At 41.0% G+C, this 19,044-nt stretch overlaps 1 protein-coding gene across 2 annotated transcripts; it reads right to left on the bottom strand.

The window, feature by feature from the left end:
• Positions 1 to 54: 54 nt before the first annotated feature.
• Positions 55 to 18,900, bottom strand: plekhm2 (pleckstrin homology domain containing, family M (with RUN domain) member 2). 2 transcript variants are annotated; one of them, XM_004570966.4, is made up of 20 exons: positions 18,339 to 18,900; positions 16,538 to 16,644; positions 15,590 to 15,699; positions 15,402 to 15,501; positions 15,176 to 15,263; positions 14,907 to 15,081; positions 14,099 to 14,158; positions 8,951 to 9,224; positions 8,084 to 8,869; positions 7,931 to 8,000; positions 7,496 to 7,586; positions 6,211 to 6,275; positions 5,785 to 5,873; positions 5,294 to 5,426; positions 4,689 to 4,879; positions 4,342 to 4,407; positions 4,059 to 4,218; positions 3,697 to 3,876; positions 2,992 to 3,108; positions 55 to 2,872 (listed from the first exon to the last, which is right to left on the bottom strand). In XM_004570966.4, exons 1-20 carry the CDS (start codon positions 18,396 to 18,398, stop codon positions 2,735 to 2,737), a joined length of 3,060 nt encoding a protein of 1,019 aa, XP_004571023.1. In that variant the 5' UTR covers positions 18,399 to 18,900; the 3' UTR covers positions 55 to 2,734. The 2 variants fall into 2 exon arrangements, with proteins under 2 accessions (XP_004571023.1, XP_004571024.1); XM_004570967.4 differs by lacking the exon at positions 14,099 to 14,158.
• Between the last annotated feature and the right edge of the window lie 144 nt (positions 18,901 to 19,044).

The following is a 19,044-nucleotide window of genomic DNA, read 5'->3' as shown; positions in this document are numbered from 1 at the left end:
AAAACACAAACAGGCATACTAAAAGCAGAGGACATGACACCACAGGAGACGGGGTTCGGTTACAGTTCACAAAGATTTATTTGTACATTCGTTACATTAAATGAACAGTATAAAACCTTCAGGACATGCACTTCTCCAAGTGGGAGTTCAGGGACTGTTATGTTTGATTAGTGCTTCATGTACATTTTAATAAAAATGCTAAACACAATAAAAATATTACATGCAGTAAACAAAAATCAAAAAGCGCTTTTGCATAATGCATTACTTAAAAGATGTCTTCCATCATTGGCCAGCAATGTCTCACCTGCAAAAACACTGCTTAAAAGGACTAACTTTGACTTTCTCGTTATATACAATTCATATTCTCCAACTCTTAAACACATTCATTATTAATCATCCGACAAACATTTCAAGTAAGTCCAAATATTGCAATGCTTCTTTCCCACTGTGGGAGACGAATTTAACTGCACTGCCAACCAACCCTATTTTGGAACCCATTAAAATATAAAAGGATTTCTCCAGAAAACCTTTTCCAACAGTTGACATCACTCTGCAGCCGTCCATGTGTGCAAAATCACTTCTTAATGCACCGAGCACAAGGGAGGAACCAAAAGGAAAGCAGAAAATTTAAAAAGGACTGCTGCAAAGCAGAAAAAAATTAAATAATATTAATAATAATAATAGTAATAAAATGCTCAAAAAAGAAGAAGCAACTGGTGAGTGTTCTGATGTGAAGTACCCTTTTCACCTGAGATTAGATTTCTTTATAAAATAAAATAAAATAAAAATTATATATATGAATAAATAAAAGCAGAAGGTGAAAGAGAACATGGGGCACTTAGAAGAGCTTAAAATACAAATCAATGCGGACATGAGAGCAACACAGTGACATGTGTATAGGGCTTGGGTAACATTTCCATACATATTCAACAGTAAGTAGTGGTAAGACGTATATGACCCACAGACCTACATCGAGCACAAGCATTGACATTTCTCTCAAAGGACCCAGAATGAAAACGTTGATTGTTTTAGACCCTGTGAAATTATAAAGTGTAAGGCATTGCTGAAAGAAAAAAAAAAAAAACCTGATGCTTAAATTTAATAATTTGGCAATTTAATTCAGTTCTGCTAAAAAAGGCAACATTGTCATCGCAAAGAAAACCTCATATTTATCTCAGCCTTCCAGAAAGAGCAGTCACACGGCACATGCAGCAGCACTTTAACCCTCTAATCAGGCTCAATACTAAAGACAAACATGCATTATTCATGTCTCCGGACAATCATTTCTATGCCAAGTAAGGAGGCTTTTTATTTTTTCTAAATTTGTCCTGTAATTATGTATTCTTGCCAGATTAAGGCTTTACCATTAGCTAATGTAACAGGCTATTATTTAAAAGGCTCTAGACTGTAAAATTTTGAAGGATTTTAAACCTCAAACATGGTCCTACTTTGGGACTAGTGCAGAGGACGCAGGCATGTTATAATCTAGATGTGTGGCCAGAACTTACAGTACAGCATAAACTACGGGTGCAAAATAAAAATGAGAAGTCAAAACATTCTTTAGCTCTCAGTTATTAAACAACTCCTCACCCAAACCTTAAATCCTCCATTACAAAACAAAAACAAACCTCCAAACTGGATAATTTGGTAACAACTGTTCCCATTTTCTCTAAAAAGGAAATAAAATAAAACATGGCATGTTAATGCAATTCCACAACCAGTACCGCTTAAAAAACTGGGAAAAAAAGTGCAAGTCAGCATGGAAACCTCCATCTCTGCAGAGTGGAGAAAAGGCAAGTTTGTTGTATTTCCTGAAAGAAGTTATTTTCATCTGAATGAAAATGTTAAAACTGATAAAGTGAGAACTCGGACAGATGCTGCAGCCATGAGCATGTTATGTAACAGTGCAAGCTTTAAGTATTCGGATATCCTCATTCTCTCCCGATGATGTGCTGTGTGTATGTGACAATACTTCAGAGTAACTACTTACTGACAAACCGAAATTTAATCCCAAACGTACACAACAAATATGTAACCGTCAGTGAATATGCAATGATACTGTGCAGTGCTGTATGTTTGCACTGATGATACGCCACCATTATGGTTCAGAAGCACGTTTTCTAAGTGTTAATAAGCAACAAGTGACTTTTTCTTAACACGGGTGTGTGAGCTGTGCAGAAAGTTCCGGCTATGGAGTGTCAACTTTTTACTAAACCAACAACCAACCATTTCCTGTTTCATTAATGGCTTTGTATATGTGCGTGCATAAAACTCTCATGTTACAGAGAAGCTTCTGGTAATTGTTCTGTGTCTCCATCAAGCTTCTCCAATCTGCTAAATAATGTAATTATCATTTTCTATCTATATCTCAATTGTCAAATCATGTGACAGCAAATGTCTTTGATTTGGCATGACTCAGTCTACACTGCTCCCATGTGTGAGGAATACCAAGATAGTGAGTTATAATGCTGTTTTATCAGGCTACTATAAGACTCTGCAGTCTTGCATCATTGCAATGTGATGTGCATCACGCAGTGCTTCTACAACAGGAAGTTTCTCTGATTACATTTAAGAATCAGAGGTTCATCACAAGCCACATCACATCTCGTTGGTTTATAAGTCTTTTAGTTTATGACTACGCAGTGGCACAAACTGTTACACCCCATCCTGTCAAACTATCAGACTCAGTGGCTGCAAACACACATAAATGTATAGATATTCACGTGCGTGTCTGTCAGCACCACGGTTCACGCTGGGCTCTGCCTCGAGCCAGACTGTCGGCTCTCTGCCAGGCGCTCTTCATCAGCTCGAGTGCCTCGCCGCAGCGTTTCTGCACCAATGGATCAGAAACGTCTCTGTGAGGAAGCTCAACCTGTGTGCGGAGAGGGTGCATGAGGGTTACATCCTGACAGTAGTTATCTTCACTGGCTGCACAGTTGCTCTATTTTTTCTTAAACACACAACAATTGACAGACTAAGCGATGTTGTTACCTGAAAAATGGCCTTCCATGCGTCGTCCAAAGCCTGCAGCAATCGATCTCTTTCTCCACAGCCGCTGAAGTACAAAACCCAGGGCGGGAGGAACTGTGCCCGATCAGCTGCAAACTCCTACCAACAAATTGGAGAATAACAGTGATGCTTATTATAGTGTTAAAAAAGTGTTAAAGCAGTGAAATGTAATTTATGCAATGTACATGGGGCAGCCGTGACAGTAAGTCATCTACTAAGTGCAAGGTTGGTGGTTCGATCCCTGGCTCCTCCAGTCTGCATGCAAAAGTGTCCTTGGACAAGATACTGAACCCTGAAGCGTGTTCATAGAAAGCACTCAGGCAAAAACAACTGCTTGTATGAATTTATGTGTGTTATACAAAGTGTTTTTAGAGCTTGAGAAGAAAACAGCTGTAGAAGAATGAGTCTATTTACCATTTGAGAGAAAATGAGGTAACCCCTCAAACTGAAATCTGATGGCACATTCTGTAAACTTTAGTTCCACCAGATCAGCAGTGCAACAGTTCTTGACTACCTCGAAGGCAACGGCTGTAATCGGCTCAAGCATGAGTTTTATCAACATTCATTAAATTATGATACAATTTCCAGTGGTTCCAGCAGTGCTGTACAATTTCCAGTATAGGACAGAGATTACACTGGTAAGCCATGTTAGCAAAACTAACACCAGCTTTAGAAATGGTCACTCACAATAACACAGTACGCCATGTCTGCCTCCAGGCTGACAGCGATGACATCACAGATGTCAGCGCTGCCCAGTGAACGAAAGAAACTCGTCTGGCAGTCCTGATGGCAAGTCAGCAGCTTCTTGTCTGTCACCACGAGACAACATGGGATACACGGGGTGGGGGAGACACCCTGAGGAATGACCTGGAAGCAAGGTGGTTGTATGTCATTTTAATATGGCCGATACATAGAAGGAAAATAATGCACTTCCTCTTTTAATATCTAAAATAGACCATAACCATTGCTCTTTAAAGAGTTTTTTTATGGTTGGGTGAACCTCATGAGCACTAATGAACAGGCTGTGTTTACTATCTTTCTCTTCTCACCCCTTTAGACACAGACTGGCAGAGTAACTGCATCCATTCAGCCATGTCCTGCTCGTTGTTTGCACTGAGCACCAGCGGAGGGCGCTCTGTCAGGATGACTTGGAAAGCATGTGGACGTTCTGTGTTGTTTGAGCGACGGCAGCCTCCACAGTGCTCTCCTCTTTTGAAGTGAGAGTGAGAGAAGTGAGAGAATACAAACGACATGAGAAAAATATACCAGTGAACTTCAGTGTCTTTGGACATTTGCTTCATGGATTTTGAAGAATCTGCATATGAAGCCTACCCCATGGTGACTGAGAGCAAGGGGGTCACATCTGTTCTTTCTGCATACAGGTACAGAATCCCATTACTGCATGACAAGAGAGCATAGTTACATTCAACTTAACAAAAGACACATTAAACACATACAGTTCACTATGACTGCTAAAGTGAATAGAAGGAAGTGAGGTGTATGGTAAATGTAATCTACACTTTTTGCACATAGTACTCATAAAAGTATGTCAGTGGTGTTAATGCTTATCAGTGGTTTATTTGCTTTTTCAAGGAAAGAGACCTCAGAAAACTGATAACACACAATGCTTGAGGGTTAATGTTTGATATTAAAATAAGGAGACAACAACCTGCTCGTACCTGAGAACGAGGTAGCAGTTCTTCCACTGCTCTTTACCCAGGTATGTAGTTCCAGACCGATACTGCAGAGACCCTTCTTTTGTGCTGGAAAATCCTCCAAGATTTGGTGGACCACCTTGGGGAGATAAAGTCATGTCCATAGGATCCTCCCAGTGAACCAGTGAATACAGTTTAATAGACACTTCAGATACCTGGGAACACAGGTAAGGATCAGTTAGCCACCTCTTTTAAAGTCTGCCAAGAAATATGAAAGCAATAAAGCAGGGACTCTCAATTATTCTACAACCCTACGAAGAAAAACAATCATGAAGATGTTTTTGATCTTCTACTGTGATTAATGGGTTTATGAGATGTGCAAGTCACTGCATTTTGTTTTTATTTACATTTTACACAGTGCCCCAACTGAAACTGGGGTTATAATATTTGATGTTAGGGATGCTAAGCTGTTTTGAAGGAAAGTGGTTATTTTAGTATAAATATGTACTCTAGAGGATGAAATATGTACATATATGTACTCCTACCTGAACAGGTGGACCAGGAAGTTCTTTTTTATACATCAGTAATGATTGAAATGAATGTGATCATCGTGTTTAAAGTTACTTTACCTCGGAGTGAGACTCCTGGGAGACAAATTTGGTGAGCGCCAGTTTTTCCATGGTGGCGTCTGTCAGAACTGAGGGGTACGGAGGCTCTCGACATCCTTTTACCATAGCTGACTTGAGACTAGTCAGGAACCAACTAAAAGTCAAGAAGAAATTGACTTGAGGTCAGAAGGAGGCGGGACTGACAACCATTTGGTGGTGTAACCTTCGTGCTTCTATAAAGTCAGTATCTCTCCGGCTCACATCCTTACAGTTGGATGGAAATACTTATTTAGCCTCCTGCTTTGGACATAAAATTAACTTAAGTCACAGAAGAGTCTTCATTTCAGTGCAGATTATTTGATTTCTGACATGTAAGCCCATACATGCATGCAAATATGAAAGGAGAGACTGCGCAGGCATGCTGCAAAGACATAATCATGTCAGACGGACGTAAATACTGTACATGTCAGACACTGCGTGGAGCTAAACTGGTAAAAACAAATATGAGGCACCTTGTCAGCGAGGTGTCAGCTGTGTCCAACAGGAATTTTCTTCGTCTGTTGGTGCAAACCAGAGTTACTGTCTGCTGGTCGAGGCCCACCTAAATGAAAACGACATCATGACATCATCAGAAACAAAACTGTCATGTTTGGCTTCACAACTCAGAGCATGTAGTCTGTATGCGATGTACCCTAAACCTAACCCGCCCTGGGGCGCCTCAGTGCGCCCCAGGCTGGCTGTGGCTACAATGTAGCTTGTCATCACCAGTGTGTGAACGTGTGTGTGAATGGGTGGATGACTGAATGTGTAAAGCGCTTTGGGGTCCTTAGGGACTAGAAATACAGTGATGCAAATACAGGCCATTTACCAATATAATATGATGAGGTAACTGCGTGCTGCGTAATAGAAACATGCAACTTCTGTAATTAAGAGCTTACTGATATGTAGTCCAGCTCGTTATAAGAAACAGCATCTTCTACTGTGTAGGGCTTCTCTGCTGCACCTGCGGAGGAATACGAGACATGCAGAAATGTTAATCTCATGTGTAAACATTATGTGCAGCCCAAATACAGGCACTGCTATCCTACTACAGCACATTAAGCTGATGTAGTACTCTAAATTATATAAATATGTCAAGATCTTATTGCAGCTTAGATTCTTTTATTTTATTTATATAGTTTTGTATGTAAATCTTCTATTTCTTCTGTGTTTCTCATTTGCTGATATTTCTAATCTTTTCTATTGTTTTCAAATGATTGTGCATCCTATTTATATTATTTATGTGTTCATTTTTTCTCTTTGGCATCTTTTGTGGACAGTAAAGGAAGATTTTGAATGTTCAGGGAAATATGTGGAGCCTGCAATGCGTCCTGCCATAGAACCCTCCAACGCATAGTGAGAGCTGCAGAGAGGATCATTGGTGTCTCTCTCCCCTCCCTCCAGGACATTTACAGCACCCGTCTCACTAAAAAAGCCCTTTGCATAGCGGCTGATCCCACGCACCCAATGCAAAGCTTCTTCAAGCTGCTGCCGTCAGGGAGGAGACTGCGGAGTCTCCAGGCCAGGACCAGCAGACTGAAGGACAGCTTCATCCATCAGGCTGTCAGGAAGCTAAACTCCCTCCCGATTCTGCCCCCCTCTCCCCTCTTCTCCACCACGGTCTCACTGAACTCTGTCACACACACACACACACTCACTCTCTGACGCACTCACTGGCCTGCTCCAGTCACTTTGTGGAGCATTGGACTGCTTAAGCATTGGACCTCATAAGACTTTGTTGTTACACTATCTCTTACCGTACACTACTAAATCCCCATTTGCACTATTTGCCTATTTTGCACCACTATGCCTTCTTACTTGAATATTGTATATTGTATATTGCATAGCTTTTTTTTGTTATACGTAAAATTGTATTGTATTTATTTAAATTTTTACTTTTTAATTATTTTATTTGCATTTTTCTAATCACTAGGGTTTGAGAGTAACGCAATTTCTATTCTGTGTATGTCCTGTACATGTGGCAGAATTGACAAATAAAGTTGACTTGACTTGACTTACTGAGTAACGACAATAAAACTTGAAATTGTGAAACTTGGACACCACTGTTCCCACAACTGTTAAATATATACTTTAAATATATATTGTGGGAACAAATGCCATTATTATTAATTCCCAGTTTAAGTTTTGGACTCGTTCATCCCTTATTACAGACAAGACTTTCACCCTTTCTAAGCAGGTAGATGTAACAGTCAGTCAGCAGCAGATAAAGAGGCTGCAGGTCCCCCTCCATGTGACCTGTGCTCATCCTCACCATCTGAAAACGCAAAGAAAAAGCTGAGACAAGTGTTGGAAACTGTCTGCTGTAAAGCAGCCTACGACATGATGTCGATGTTAGATAAATGACATAATCCACACAGGACTTTTAGAGGGATGCAGTTCATCAGCAGCTTCATTACATTTGTTGATTATCAATGTTACTTAACTCTGTTACATGATGATTTTTGAAGAAATTGGAATCAATTTAGGTTTTTGTTTACAGGGTTGGTGTAAAGTGTGAAACATAACCTGTATCCACTTCTCTGATGTCAAAACCAGCAGGTGCAACAACACTAAAACCACCATCCCTTAAAGACAATAAAAAAAACTCTCAGTCTTTACCTTGAAGAGCTGCTCCTCATTTTCTCTGAACACATGAATCATAAGCAGCAGCAAGTGATTGTTGTCCACCCTGAAATTTGAATGACGAACACTATTAAACAAACATTAAACAACGATATAACAACAAACAGCTCATTTTGTTCAGCTGCTTACTTAAACTCTGCAGGATGAGAACTTTCAGAGGGACTAAGCTTCTCCTCTTGTAATACTTGTTTTGTTTCTTCAGCTTTAAAAGTCTCTTTGTCTGTTTGTGCGTCTTCCTCCTCCTTCATGACGGGTTCTTGTCCTGCAATCGCTTCTGCTTCTCTTTCATCTTCAAGGCCACCTGAAAAAGTTTGTGACTGGCTAAGCTCTGTAGAGTCATGGTGGCTACCACGCGTGGGAGCAGAGTCTGGACTGTTGGGGGTAAAGCAGCAAACGTCTGCAGGAACAGGAGAGGTCGGCAGGAAGCCGGGGCTTTTGGCCAGAGGGGAGCAAGAGGTCTCTCCTGGGGCCGGATCAGGTGGTTTACCCCCTGAATCCTTACGAAAGGGCTGCTGTGCAGGAGGCTCGGAGCTCCGATAAGAGCATTTGCTATTTTTGTCCTCCTCTGGATGTTCCCAGGTGTCCTCTCGATCCAGAGTCCCATTGAGCTGGTCAATGACGTCACACAGCGGTTGGCCCAAGCTGTCCATGGAGGTGTCTGCCATCTCTGGGAGTCGCAGGCCTGTTCCATCATCACGTCCTTCATCCAGAACCTCTGATCCAAGCCGGCTTCTCCTCAACTCTCCTTCATCATACAGCTTCACTATAGAGCAGTTAACTAAATCAGCATCTACTGAAGTGATGCTACTTTCCATTTCCACTTGTTCAGAGGAGATGGAGTTATGGGTGCTGCTGATGGAATCTGTAAAGCTCTTTCCACGTCTCTTCTTTGTTGGTTTCCTTCGTTTTGCCATCCTGGAACAACAGAGGCGTTAGCGCTTGTTCAAAACACCAGAAATATGTGCATGCCAGTAACGGAAGCTGTATCTACCCTACCTAATAACCTCAAGCTCATTGCTGTTGATCTCCGTGTCATCCCCTGTGGTGGTGCTACTGTGGCGGCTAGGCACATGAACTGGTGTGACGTCAGCTGAGGTATTGGTGTCAGAGTCCTCGTTGAACGGGTTGTGTCTGAATGTGGGACTGTGAGGAGACACAGGCGGTAGCTTCACCCTCACAGTGGTAGAAAGCACCACAGTGTCGCTTATGACCGTCTGTGGATCAGAGCCACTGGATCGTGGGCAGCTTGCCTGGTCAGTCAGGTCACCCTCTACCATGAAAAGGCACAGAGATTCAATTATTTCATGCAAAAGCAGCAGCAGTTACTACATTTACATTGACACCATTGTAGAAATACACAGAATTTTTTCGTTTGCACCGTCCTGTTGGTTTGGTAGCAAATACTACAAAGAAGTAATGTGAAGGAGAATTCTTTCTATTCATGCATTTTTATCAGAATGTGAGAAGTGACCAACAAAACAGCGCCACAAAAAAGTGCGTGTATTCCTTCACCTGTGTAGCACAACAAATGTTAGGGACTGCAGAGTTCTTGGTAGGCCTTTGGCAGAGTCAAAAAAAGCACAAAATGCAACAAGTAAGAGCTCAGTTAGGCACACAGGCAGAGGTTTTCTTTTCACAGGCACAGACCTAGGTCAAGCTTTATCACTGTAGCTGGCAGAGTTAGATGATACATGGATATGTCTGAATAATTTAGAGGAATCAGTATTTGACATTAGGGTTATTAATAATGACTGTTGTGTTTTTGTACAAGCTGCATTTGACAATTATATTCTCATCAAAGCTTCAGAAAATGGAATAAGCATGCTTTGTCAAGAATATAGAGAGCCATTGGCAGCTAGGATGGCTCTGCAAAAGGAGAATAGCATTTGTTATCCAACAGCATCCTGCTTTTTCTAAAAGGTGGATATCTGGAATTGAGGTATTAAGAACTAGAACATCTGTGCATGACAGAAACCTGGAGTATCTCAGCCCTGATGTCAGCAAATAGGACTACAGCTTAAAGAGTTAGACGACTTTGAAGATTTCTCCAAACAAACGATGTTCGGACCAATAATTTTTTGTCCGTGGAATGAACTGTGACAAATTTCACATTTGGAGATTGCGTGTGCATGCGGGAGCTTAATGTATACACATGTGGTAAAATATAGTAAAAGCTCATTTGAACTCTGCGACCAAGAACGATCATCACCTTACACTACAGCTTAGCTGAACCTAGGCCAGTGCAACGCATGACACAGGACAACATTACACAAAATGGTATGCCAGACAGACAGACACACAGTGTACCGGAGACAGACTCAATGAGGTGAGTTACAGCTACTTCAGGAGCATCTCTTGCTGTGGTAAATAATAAGGCATAGTGAGCACAGGGACCATTCTCCCAACAAGTAACACATGCACAACATGACGGAAGCAAATACAAATGAGGGCAAAATTATTAGTCCAACTATGACATTTAAAGCTTATGTCAAAAATGTCCTTTTTTTTTTTAAACAGAGCAAGGAATTTTTCAACACATTTCTAAACATACTAGTTTTTTTTAGAAACCATAGATAAGTTCAATTTGCACACAATAACATTATTATTTCAGGGGGAAAAAAAATCCAGGATCAATATTATTAGCCTCCTGAAAAACTGACCTTTTTACTGAGCCATAGCACAAACTACTTTAACTTTGTGATAGTCAAAGTAAAATCAAGTTAAAGCTGAGGGTTATCTTCCAGTTTACACAGTATAAAAACTTCAGCGAGGGTTTGAGCTGTCACTTGAGAAATCATCATGCCAAAAACACAAAAAAATCTGTTAGACTCAAGAAAAACAATTGTTGACGCTCACAAACCAGGAGATGGATATACAAAGCATTTCTAAAGTGTTATGAACTGGAGTGAGAACTATCATCAAGAAATTCAAAGAGAGCGACACAGCACAGAACAAACCTGGCTGAGGTAGCAAGGGAACAATTTCAAAGACCGAGTCGGGAATTGTACTCTCAAAGAAGACGATCACTAGAACCTTGCACAGGAATGGACTGTGAGGTTGTAGACCAAGAAAAACTTATGTGCAGTGAAACACAGTGGTGGGAGTATGAGGAAGTAGGTATGCTTCAGTGTTTCTGGTACTGCGAATCTCATCAAGGTGAAAGGAATCCTAAAGAAAGAAGGATATGTGAAGATTTTCAAAGAAACCCTCAAGCAGGCCGCAGCAAAACTGGGTCTGACACCATTAATCCAAACATAAGTCGCTCCTGGAGATGAACTACCTCCAGTTAACCAAAGTGAATGTTACTGATTGGCCTGTACAAAGCCTGACTTGAGTCCTCAAAAACTGTGGGATGAACTGAAGATTGAGATCCATGCCAGAAGACCATCGAATCTGGAGGAGCTTGAGAGAATCGCAAAAGAAAAATGAACTGGGATTGCTCAGCAGACGTGAAACAAACTCCTGCAGGCTGTTATCCAGCAAAAAAGATACACAACTGACTTTTAGCATCAGGAGAGCTAATAACTGTGACCCTGGTAGTTTTTGTGAAATAATTTTGTTCTCTGTGTAAAATAATGAAAGCATCTAAAATAAAACAAGGATGTTTGGAAAAGCTGCATTAAAACAAATCTTTGGCCTGTTTAACAGCACTCGGAAAATAATTTTAAAAACAAAAATGTTCATAGTGGGGCTTATAATTTTGTACTCATTTATAACCCACCCAACACCGAGTTCCCAGGTGAAACAAACTTACTAGTCAATGTTTATGATGACCTTCCTGTAAAATAAGCCTCTCTTCTAACTGAATTAATATGATTATTTAATAAAGCTTTACTAAAGTCTTTCAGCTGGAAGTACCTATGTCCTATGCGTGTGTTTATTAAATGCTATCTTTTCTATGAGGTTCACTTTTGTAATTACTAGGGGTGCAACAATACTCGTATCGATATTGAACCGTTCGATACAGTGCTTTCGGTTCGGTACGCATATGTATCGAACAATACAAAATAAATTTTTAATTTATTTTATCAACTTTCCTGCTGACGATGCTGTCTGTGTTGAGCGCTCAGTGGATCTGCGCTCGACAGTACAGCCTAGGCTGAGTAGTCGAACGCAGATTCACTGAGCGCAGGGCAAGCTAGCGAGACAGAAGTTAAGCTCTCCTTGCAACATGGCAAATTGAACCTCCCCCACCCTCATTCAGATCTGGCGTTTGGAACTATTTTGGTTTTCATGTGACGTATGACCCTGAAGGTAAGCGGGTCATGGACTAAAGTAAAACAGTATGTTGGATGTGCCACGCAATGCTCAATTACATGGATGGGACCTAGTGTGTTAGTGCAGTTAGCTCATTAACGTGTTGGCCGTCCAGCCCATGATTCTCCTTATGCTGCTGAGAATATAGCCCAGAAGAAGCGGATAGTATAGCTTTTATTTTGGAAAGAGCCATTTCTCTGTAATAAACTCTCTTTTCCAAAGATGAGTGATTTCTCAATCAGATACAGGGCTCGCAAAATCGCCTGCTCGATGTCCTGGGGCTAGCGATTTTTTTCAGTCGGGCTACCAAAATCTATCTCTGCCCTGCCCGTCGGGCTATCGTAGGAAGGAAAAATATATGTCAATGCTTTTGCATTCTTTCGGAAATGTAGCTGGGTAATTATGTCATTGGCATCGGTGAGCCACTGCCAATATGTGACATATTGAAATCGAGTTTGAATTTGCGCTTGTTTTTTGCTTTCACTTGTTTCACTTTGCAATCGTGCGAACTGTGTATAGAGAGCGACAGCACTGATTGGTGAGTGATGATAATTACAAGTGAAATCTCCCGCAGCAAGCTTAAACATGTGAGAGGTTGATCGCGCAGAGAATCGCTGAGCGTTATGTGAGTGCCTGTGTAAAAGCAGCAGGATATATATTGTAGCGGGTCAGGGCTGTTCCAGGTTCTGTTTGTACAGTTATGTTTTGTTTATGTTGCCATAGTGACGGGTGACGCCCTCTCGCTGCGACGGTGTGTCCTTCCGGGGTCAGAGGGCGCCCTGTGTGTTGTTGTTGTTGCTGTTGCTGCGCTGCTGTGCTCCCTGGCTAGCTCACGGGAAGCAAGACCAAACGATACCTCCGTCTCCTCGTTGTCTGAGCTTGCCACATTGGTGTCAGAAGTGGGATGATGGTGGCGCCCCATGTTCTGACCCGAGTGACTTCCCCCCCCCTCGTGACCGGCCAGTGCGCCAAAAGAAGGCACCTGGACATTTGCAGGACTTTGTGTGGGGTAATGGGGTCGTTGGGGACGACTGACCCCTTAGGTGGGGGCTATGTAGCGGGTCAGGGCTGTCACAAGCGAAATAACCAGGGCTGCACATAAGTGGTCCGCAGGTGCGCATTCGCTGTCAAAATAAAAAACGGACACAAGATAAGAAGTTGCAACGCGTGTTTGCATACATAAGATTTTCAGGAGGAGGACAGACATTTGTTTAGAACTCTTAAAGATGTCGAAGAAGCTCCTTTAAGCAATTACTGTGATGTTCCTCCACCTCCAAAGAAATGTCAGAAGGAGTCCGAACCACAAAAGAAGCACGTATTCTCGGAAAAGTAGTTGCAGGAGGTGAGCTGGCTTCAAACAAATGATAAACGCACAGAGATGTGGTGCGGAATGTGCCGTGAAAATTTAATAAATGACAAATTAAAAAGGCATTAACATTTTTTTGTATCGAAAAAATATCGAACCGTGACACCAAAGTATCAAACCGAACCGTGAATTGTGTGTATTGTTGTACCCCTAGTAATTATGGAAGAAAGCACTGTGCTTTTAAATTTGTATTAAATGTACACAATGCAATTTTAAATTCCCAGCTATGGGAGTAAATGTACATCACATTCATTCATAAAAAGTCAGTCATGTGTCACAAAACTTCAGATTGAAATTTGCCTACAATTCAACTGAAATCACCTACATAAAACTCAACCACTCTTACCCATTTCCCATTAAGTGTATTTCTGTGTCTTGAGATACAATATTTTACACCAGCTAGCAGTTTTTACTGGTAGAGTATCCAGCATGCTTTAAGCACAAACATGCCAGACAGTAGGAAGGAAAGGAAGGAAGGAGGCATGGTAGGGCAGGAGAGGGAGGGTTGACCAATGTCCCACCTTCCCAGTCTGCACTTGGCAATGACTGCAACACGGGGAAGATGTCACCAAAATCATAATCTAAAAAAAGGAGGGAATAACATTCAACATTAGAGAGAGGTGGAGTGGAGACAGGTGAGAGGAGACTTAGTCAATGTCACAGAAACAGTAAAACAACATGATATGTGGAACACAAAATAACAGAATCAATGCGGAAAACTAGACTAAAAAAAGGAGAACTGGCTTGGTGCTTTGTGGGGTGTGAATGGGAAATGCTTAGTGCTGCAATCACCCTGATGACAATATTCAATGACAAATGGCATCTGCACGCCAAGTCAGCTGATAAAATGCACTTTGATATCTGTGAGTAATAAAAGGCCAAGGTCAAACTAACTTCTGCTTTGACATGCCATTAGCCTGACATCACAGTATGAGCAAAAGCACATGAGTGTGTGATTGCACTGATGTGAACCCTGATTACATCATAAACCCCAAAATACAGCCTGCCATGCCTGCATGTCCTCTCAGCAGAAGAGCAGAATATAACGACACGAGAGCTAATTCCACACACTGCAGACACAGCAACACTTAAAACTAACACTACATATTTCTATTGGCTATTAAAAAAAATTCAATAAATAAAATAAACTGACTACTCAATCTTGACTTTAAGGGCTATTAAAGAATTAATAGCGTGTAAAGTTGCAAAGATTGCAAAACCAGTTAGTCTGTTTCTCTACTCTAAAACACACATAATCAAATCTGAAGAAAAGTAAGAAAAGCAGGAAATAAAAATTAGCTACGGATTAGCACATTAAGTACACCTTACCTTCACTAGAAGGAGCTATGGCACTATCATCCCACTCCAGGTTGGTGGAGGTGAGGGAGGTGAAGGAGTGCAGAGACAGGCTGTCTGAGCTGGGCAGTCTTTCCTCAAAGTCCAGCAGGTTCTGTGGTTTGTAGTATTCTGGCATGTAGGGGGCCACATCTAGATAGGGCACATCCTGAACCACCAAGACCCAACAAAAACATATAGTTATGCTGCAGTCATTTAAGAAATTTAGCTTGTATTGATATGGTAGTCAAGTATATGCTAACCAGCTCCAGATCGAAGCGAATGAACTCCAGGCCGGACACCAGTGTGAGAAAGAGCGTGAGGTGGTCGTGACTGCAGACCAGTGCGTTCCTACCCGTGAAGAATTTTTTTAAAAAACAAAAATTTGTGAGACGTGTTCACAAAAGACAATGTTTCAGTTTCAATATAACTGATTAGCAACATTTCATTTCCTTTAAGCCATCGGGATCAAACGACTAGATGACTTACTTGAAATAATACTTATGCAGCAGTGCTTGGTTCTCCTGAAAGAGCCGAAGATAGCTCTCTAAAGAGCTCTCGCTCAGTGCCAGGTATAGCCATGCACGACCTACAAACAACAAACATAATAGTTCAGTAATAATTTACTCTCCAAGTACTCCACATGTGTGTGTGCTGGTCTAAGAGAGATGCCTCACTTCGACCAAGGTTGGTTGCTATGTGCTGAAGCTCATCTATCTGCCGCACAGCCTCTCTTCTAGTGAAGTGAAGGACCAGCACCCAGTAGCCTGAAGAAATGTCTTGCAGCCTGCAGTGAAAAGTGTATATGTAAACTGAAACCAAAAGCATCCACAAGTTGTAACAGATATCATGGATGGACATAATTCTTGCAGAAAAACACAGAAAAAATACAACTGATACAAATGTTTGCTCTTTCAATCCATAGACTTTATACAAAAGATCTATTCAACATCTGGATCTGAAAACTGAAGCAGTGCAGAAGAGATTTTAAACAGCATTCTCCCTCATCAGCAGGGGGAGTCTCACACAGCTGCAAAAAATTCAGAGCGCATAGCAAAAGTGGACTGTTCGTCCATTGATTCATGGCCTCAGTAAACATTTTCTGGAAGAGTTTATGGTCTCAGTTTCTAGGTTCAGGTCTTATGGAAACAGAACATGATGTTTATTTTGTACAAGGCTATGCTTTAGGGCAGGACCATCTTGTTGTTGACAAATCGAACAAGCTGTCTCCACACTCATGGCCTTTGATCAATGATAAATGGGCTTTGATCAATGATCAATGGACTTTGATCGGTGGTTGTTTATCAACGGTTGTGACAATTTGCATATTAATGATCAAGACACTGACCTCACAGCTCATTGTTCATTCATTGGGCTGGTCTCAGTTACTGTACAAATGTTCTGTTTTTTAAGGTTGGGGAAACCTACAGTCAACTGAGACTGAAAAAGTCATTTGGATGAGTGACGAAACCAACCTTTTGGGGTGTCTACACACTGACATGTAGCTTGAAAGGACTCAAATGGCAACAAGTAAAATGCTCAGCTTGATGGGAATTTTGCAAATCATGGTGTCATGGTAGCTTTTATGTACAGTGTGTGCAATCTGCTTCTAGTGACCATCTTACCCATATAGCAGAGCGTGGTCAAGGTGTTCACAGAGCCGTTGCAGTACCCGGTCGTGATTCCGAATAGCTGGAGTTTCATCCTCGCAGGCAGCAAAGTAACTCTGCAGCTGTGAAGAGACATCGTTGGTTTGTTTTGTTGTTCATTCACTCTAGACAAATAAAATAGCCACCAATAACCATGTAAAGGACCTCTTCCCATGACTGAATTTGTAAAACTGGTCATTCACTGTTATTTGTATTGCTTTAGTTTCACACAACGGCATCTTTGATTTCAAACTATCTGTTTGAAATCAAAGACGATGTTGTATGAAACTAAAGCAATATAATTGATGATGAAGTTAAAGTATATTTATGGATGCCATCAACACTGCATGAATAACATTTAGGACAAGGTCTCAAGAAAATTAATCATACAATACAACACACAGTTAACCAAGGAATTTAAGCCAAGTCAAGGACTTGCCAAGAAAGTTCGCCTTTCATGATTTACATTGACAGTCAAGGTAAGTTGGCTGCAGCACAGACTTCATAAAATATCTTTGACTCTGGGCTGGAGACTTCAGCTAGCTATAGGATATGCATGTATTTCTTGTTACCTATAATAGGGACAGGAGGTACTAAACAGGCTTTAGTTCATACATTGTTCACGTGATTGGTCTTCAATGTGATTAGTGATGAGCGGTGCCACTTCTATCCTTGTAGTGACTATTTCACTTCAAATCGCATGTGCTGGCACCGAGGACCAAATAGTGACAGGCAACACTGTTTCATTGTCCTGGACTGACCTGCAAAGCCCCTTGAACTTAATCCTGAACCTAATATAATGTATTAAAATACCAAAGCATGAACAAACTGTGTGCGCTTTGGGGTTTGAGGATTGCAACTCAAGAAAAAAACGATCATTTATTTCCTGTGACTTTATTCACATGACTAATGTTTGTCAGAGGTAAACACTGTACATTTGCCCACAAGCTTGAGGAATATCTGCTTACAAGCACTGTTACAGTCCTTTAGGTGTCAGTCCAATAAAACATATGAACATGGTAAATTACAGGGTAAAACCTGGTGAAACACAAATATTTGCTTGATGGAATAAACAAATATGGAATTTTTCTAATTCAAACACCCGATTATGGGACTGGTGATTTGGACTGGAAAATACAACACAGATAAATGAAAATGTCAAGGGGAAGAAGATTAAATATATAAATAACAGTAATAATATAAAACGATATAAAACAATAAATAAAATGACAAAAAATAAATCATTAAATAGAAAAACGTGGTTTTTGAAAACGAATGCAAAAGCTAACTGGGAGAGAAGAAGGAAGACGGTGCAATGCTGTCTGTCAGGTTATAGGAAATGTTCCACAACACCTAGCAGATCTGCACATGACTTCCAAAATGGCCCATTACTTACATTTAAAATCAAGAGCAAAGATCCACTGACCTCTTTTGCTACAAATGTGTCGGATTTATGGTTGCAGGTATGTTTATAACAGATGCCGCAGTAAACAAACACAGGGGCTTGGTGTCACTTTTGTTACCATAGCCAAAAAAGACACAAACTTCTACTTAACTGAGAGCTGGAGCCATAAAACATTATATGAAACATCTACTGCGCTATTTTCTCTTTATCAGTAGGGGCAAGGCCCTCCTGTGTCCTCCTGACTTGAAAGTTGCCCTCTTTAGCAGACAAAAGATGACCTAATGTTAGCTATAGTGATTCAAACGTGTGAAAAATCTTAACGCGAAAATGTCTGGCAGTATTTTAGCGGTAACCAACCCCAGCAGCGCTTACCTTCTTAACAGAAAATGAGATATTTTCCAATATACGATCCTTTACTTTCAGTTGATCCATCACTGGTCTGTTGGCAGCTTTCAGCAGGCAGTCAGCTGACTCAAAGCACTTGTTTTGCTAAAGCTAACGCCGCCTGCAGTAGCTTGCTAACATTATCCTGCCCACCAACACAACTGGTTTCCAAACTAGCAATATAGGACTAATGTCAGTGTTAGCGACCGACACTAGCTCGGGACTATAGTGCTAACGCCAAAAAAAACAGCGAAGCGGTGTAACCTCAGTCACTGAACAGCCCGGTTAACCTAGTGCAGTTACCCTATGGCTGTGCATTAGCTTTAGCCACTCGACTTTTTTTTTCTAGGGGCTTGCGATAGCTAACAAGTTTTAAAGTTAACCCACATTTTACTGTTAGTAGAACTGATTTTTCTCACACTCTGCGTTTTATTACTTTGACTGCCACTTGTGAACTACGCCTACTTTAAGTCACCTCTTTGTGCTTATTTCCGTAGTTAATTAATCAATGTAACGCATGCTAAGGTTACTTTCATGCTATCGTCTTCTGAGTGACAACTGAACTCACGCCGTCAGTGAGTTACGTCAATGACGTCATCCGGTTTGTTAATCGCAGACTGAAGGACCTTAAATTTTCGCAAATTTAAAGATTTTATGCTCAGAATTGTGCCAAAACCCAATATCAATGTAAATT

The sequence above is a fragment of the Maylandia zebra genome, linkage group LG20, assembly GCF_041146795.1.
Source record: "Maylandia zebra isolate NMK-2024a linkage group LG20, Mzebra_GT3a, whole genome shotgun sequence".
In the NCBI taxonomy this organism is placed as follows: Eukaryota; Metazoa; Chordata; class Actinopteri; order Cichliformes; family Cichlidae; genus Maylandia; species Maylandia zebra.
Note: the sequence above shows the minus strand (reverse complement) of the source record. Positions and strands in the feature narration are given on the sequence as shown.

Bases quoted from the DNA above. Each gene is read 5' to 3' on its own strand.
- plekhm2 (XM_004570966.4), bottom strand. From the start codon at position 18,398: ATGGATCAACTGAAAGTAAAGGATCGTATATTGGAAAATATCTCATTT. The intron at 15,700-16,537 runs GTAAGATGGTCA...TTTTCACTGCAG, and splicing joins GACCACGCTCTGCTATATGG to GCTGCAAGACATTTCTTCAG. The intron at 9,225-14,098 runs GTGGGACATTGG...TTTTCATGGTAG, and splicing joins GCCAAGTGCAGACTGGGAAG to AGGGTGACCTGACTGACCAG.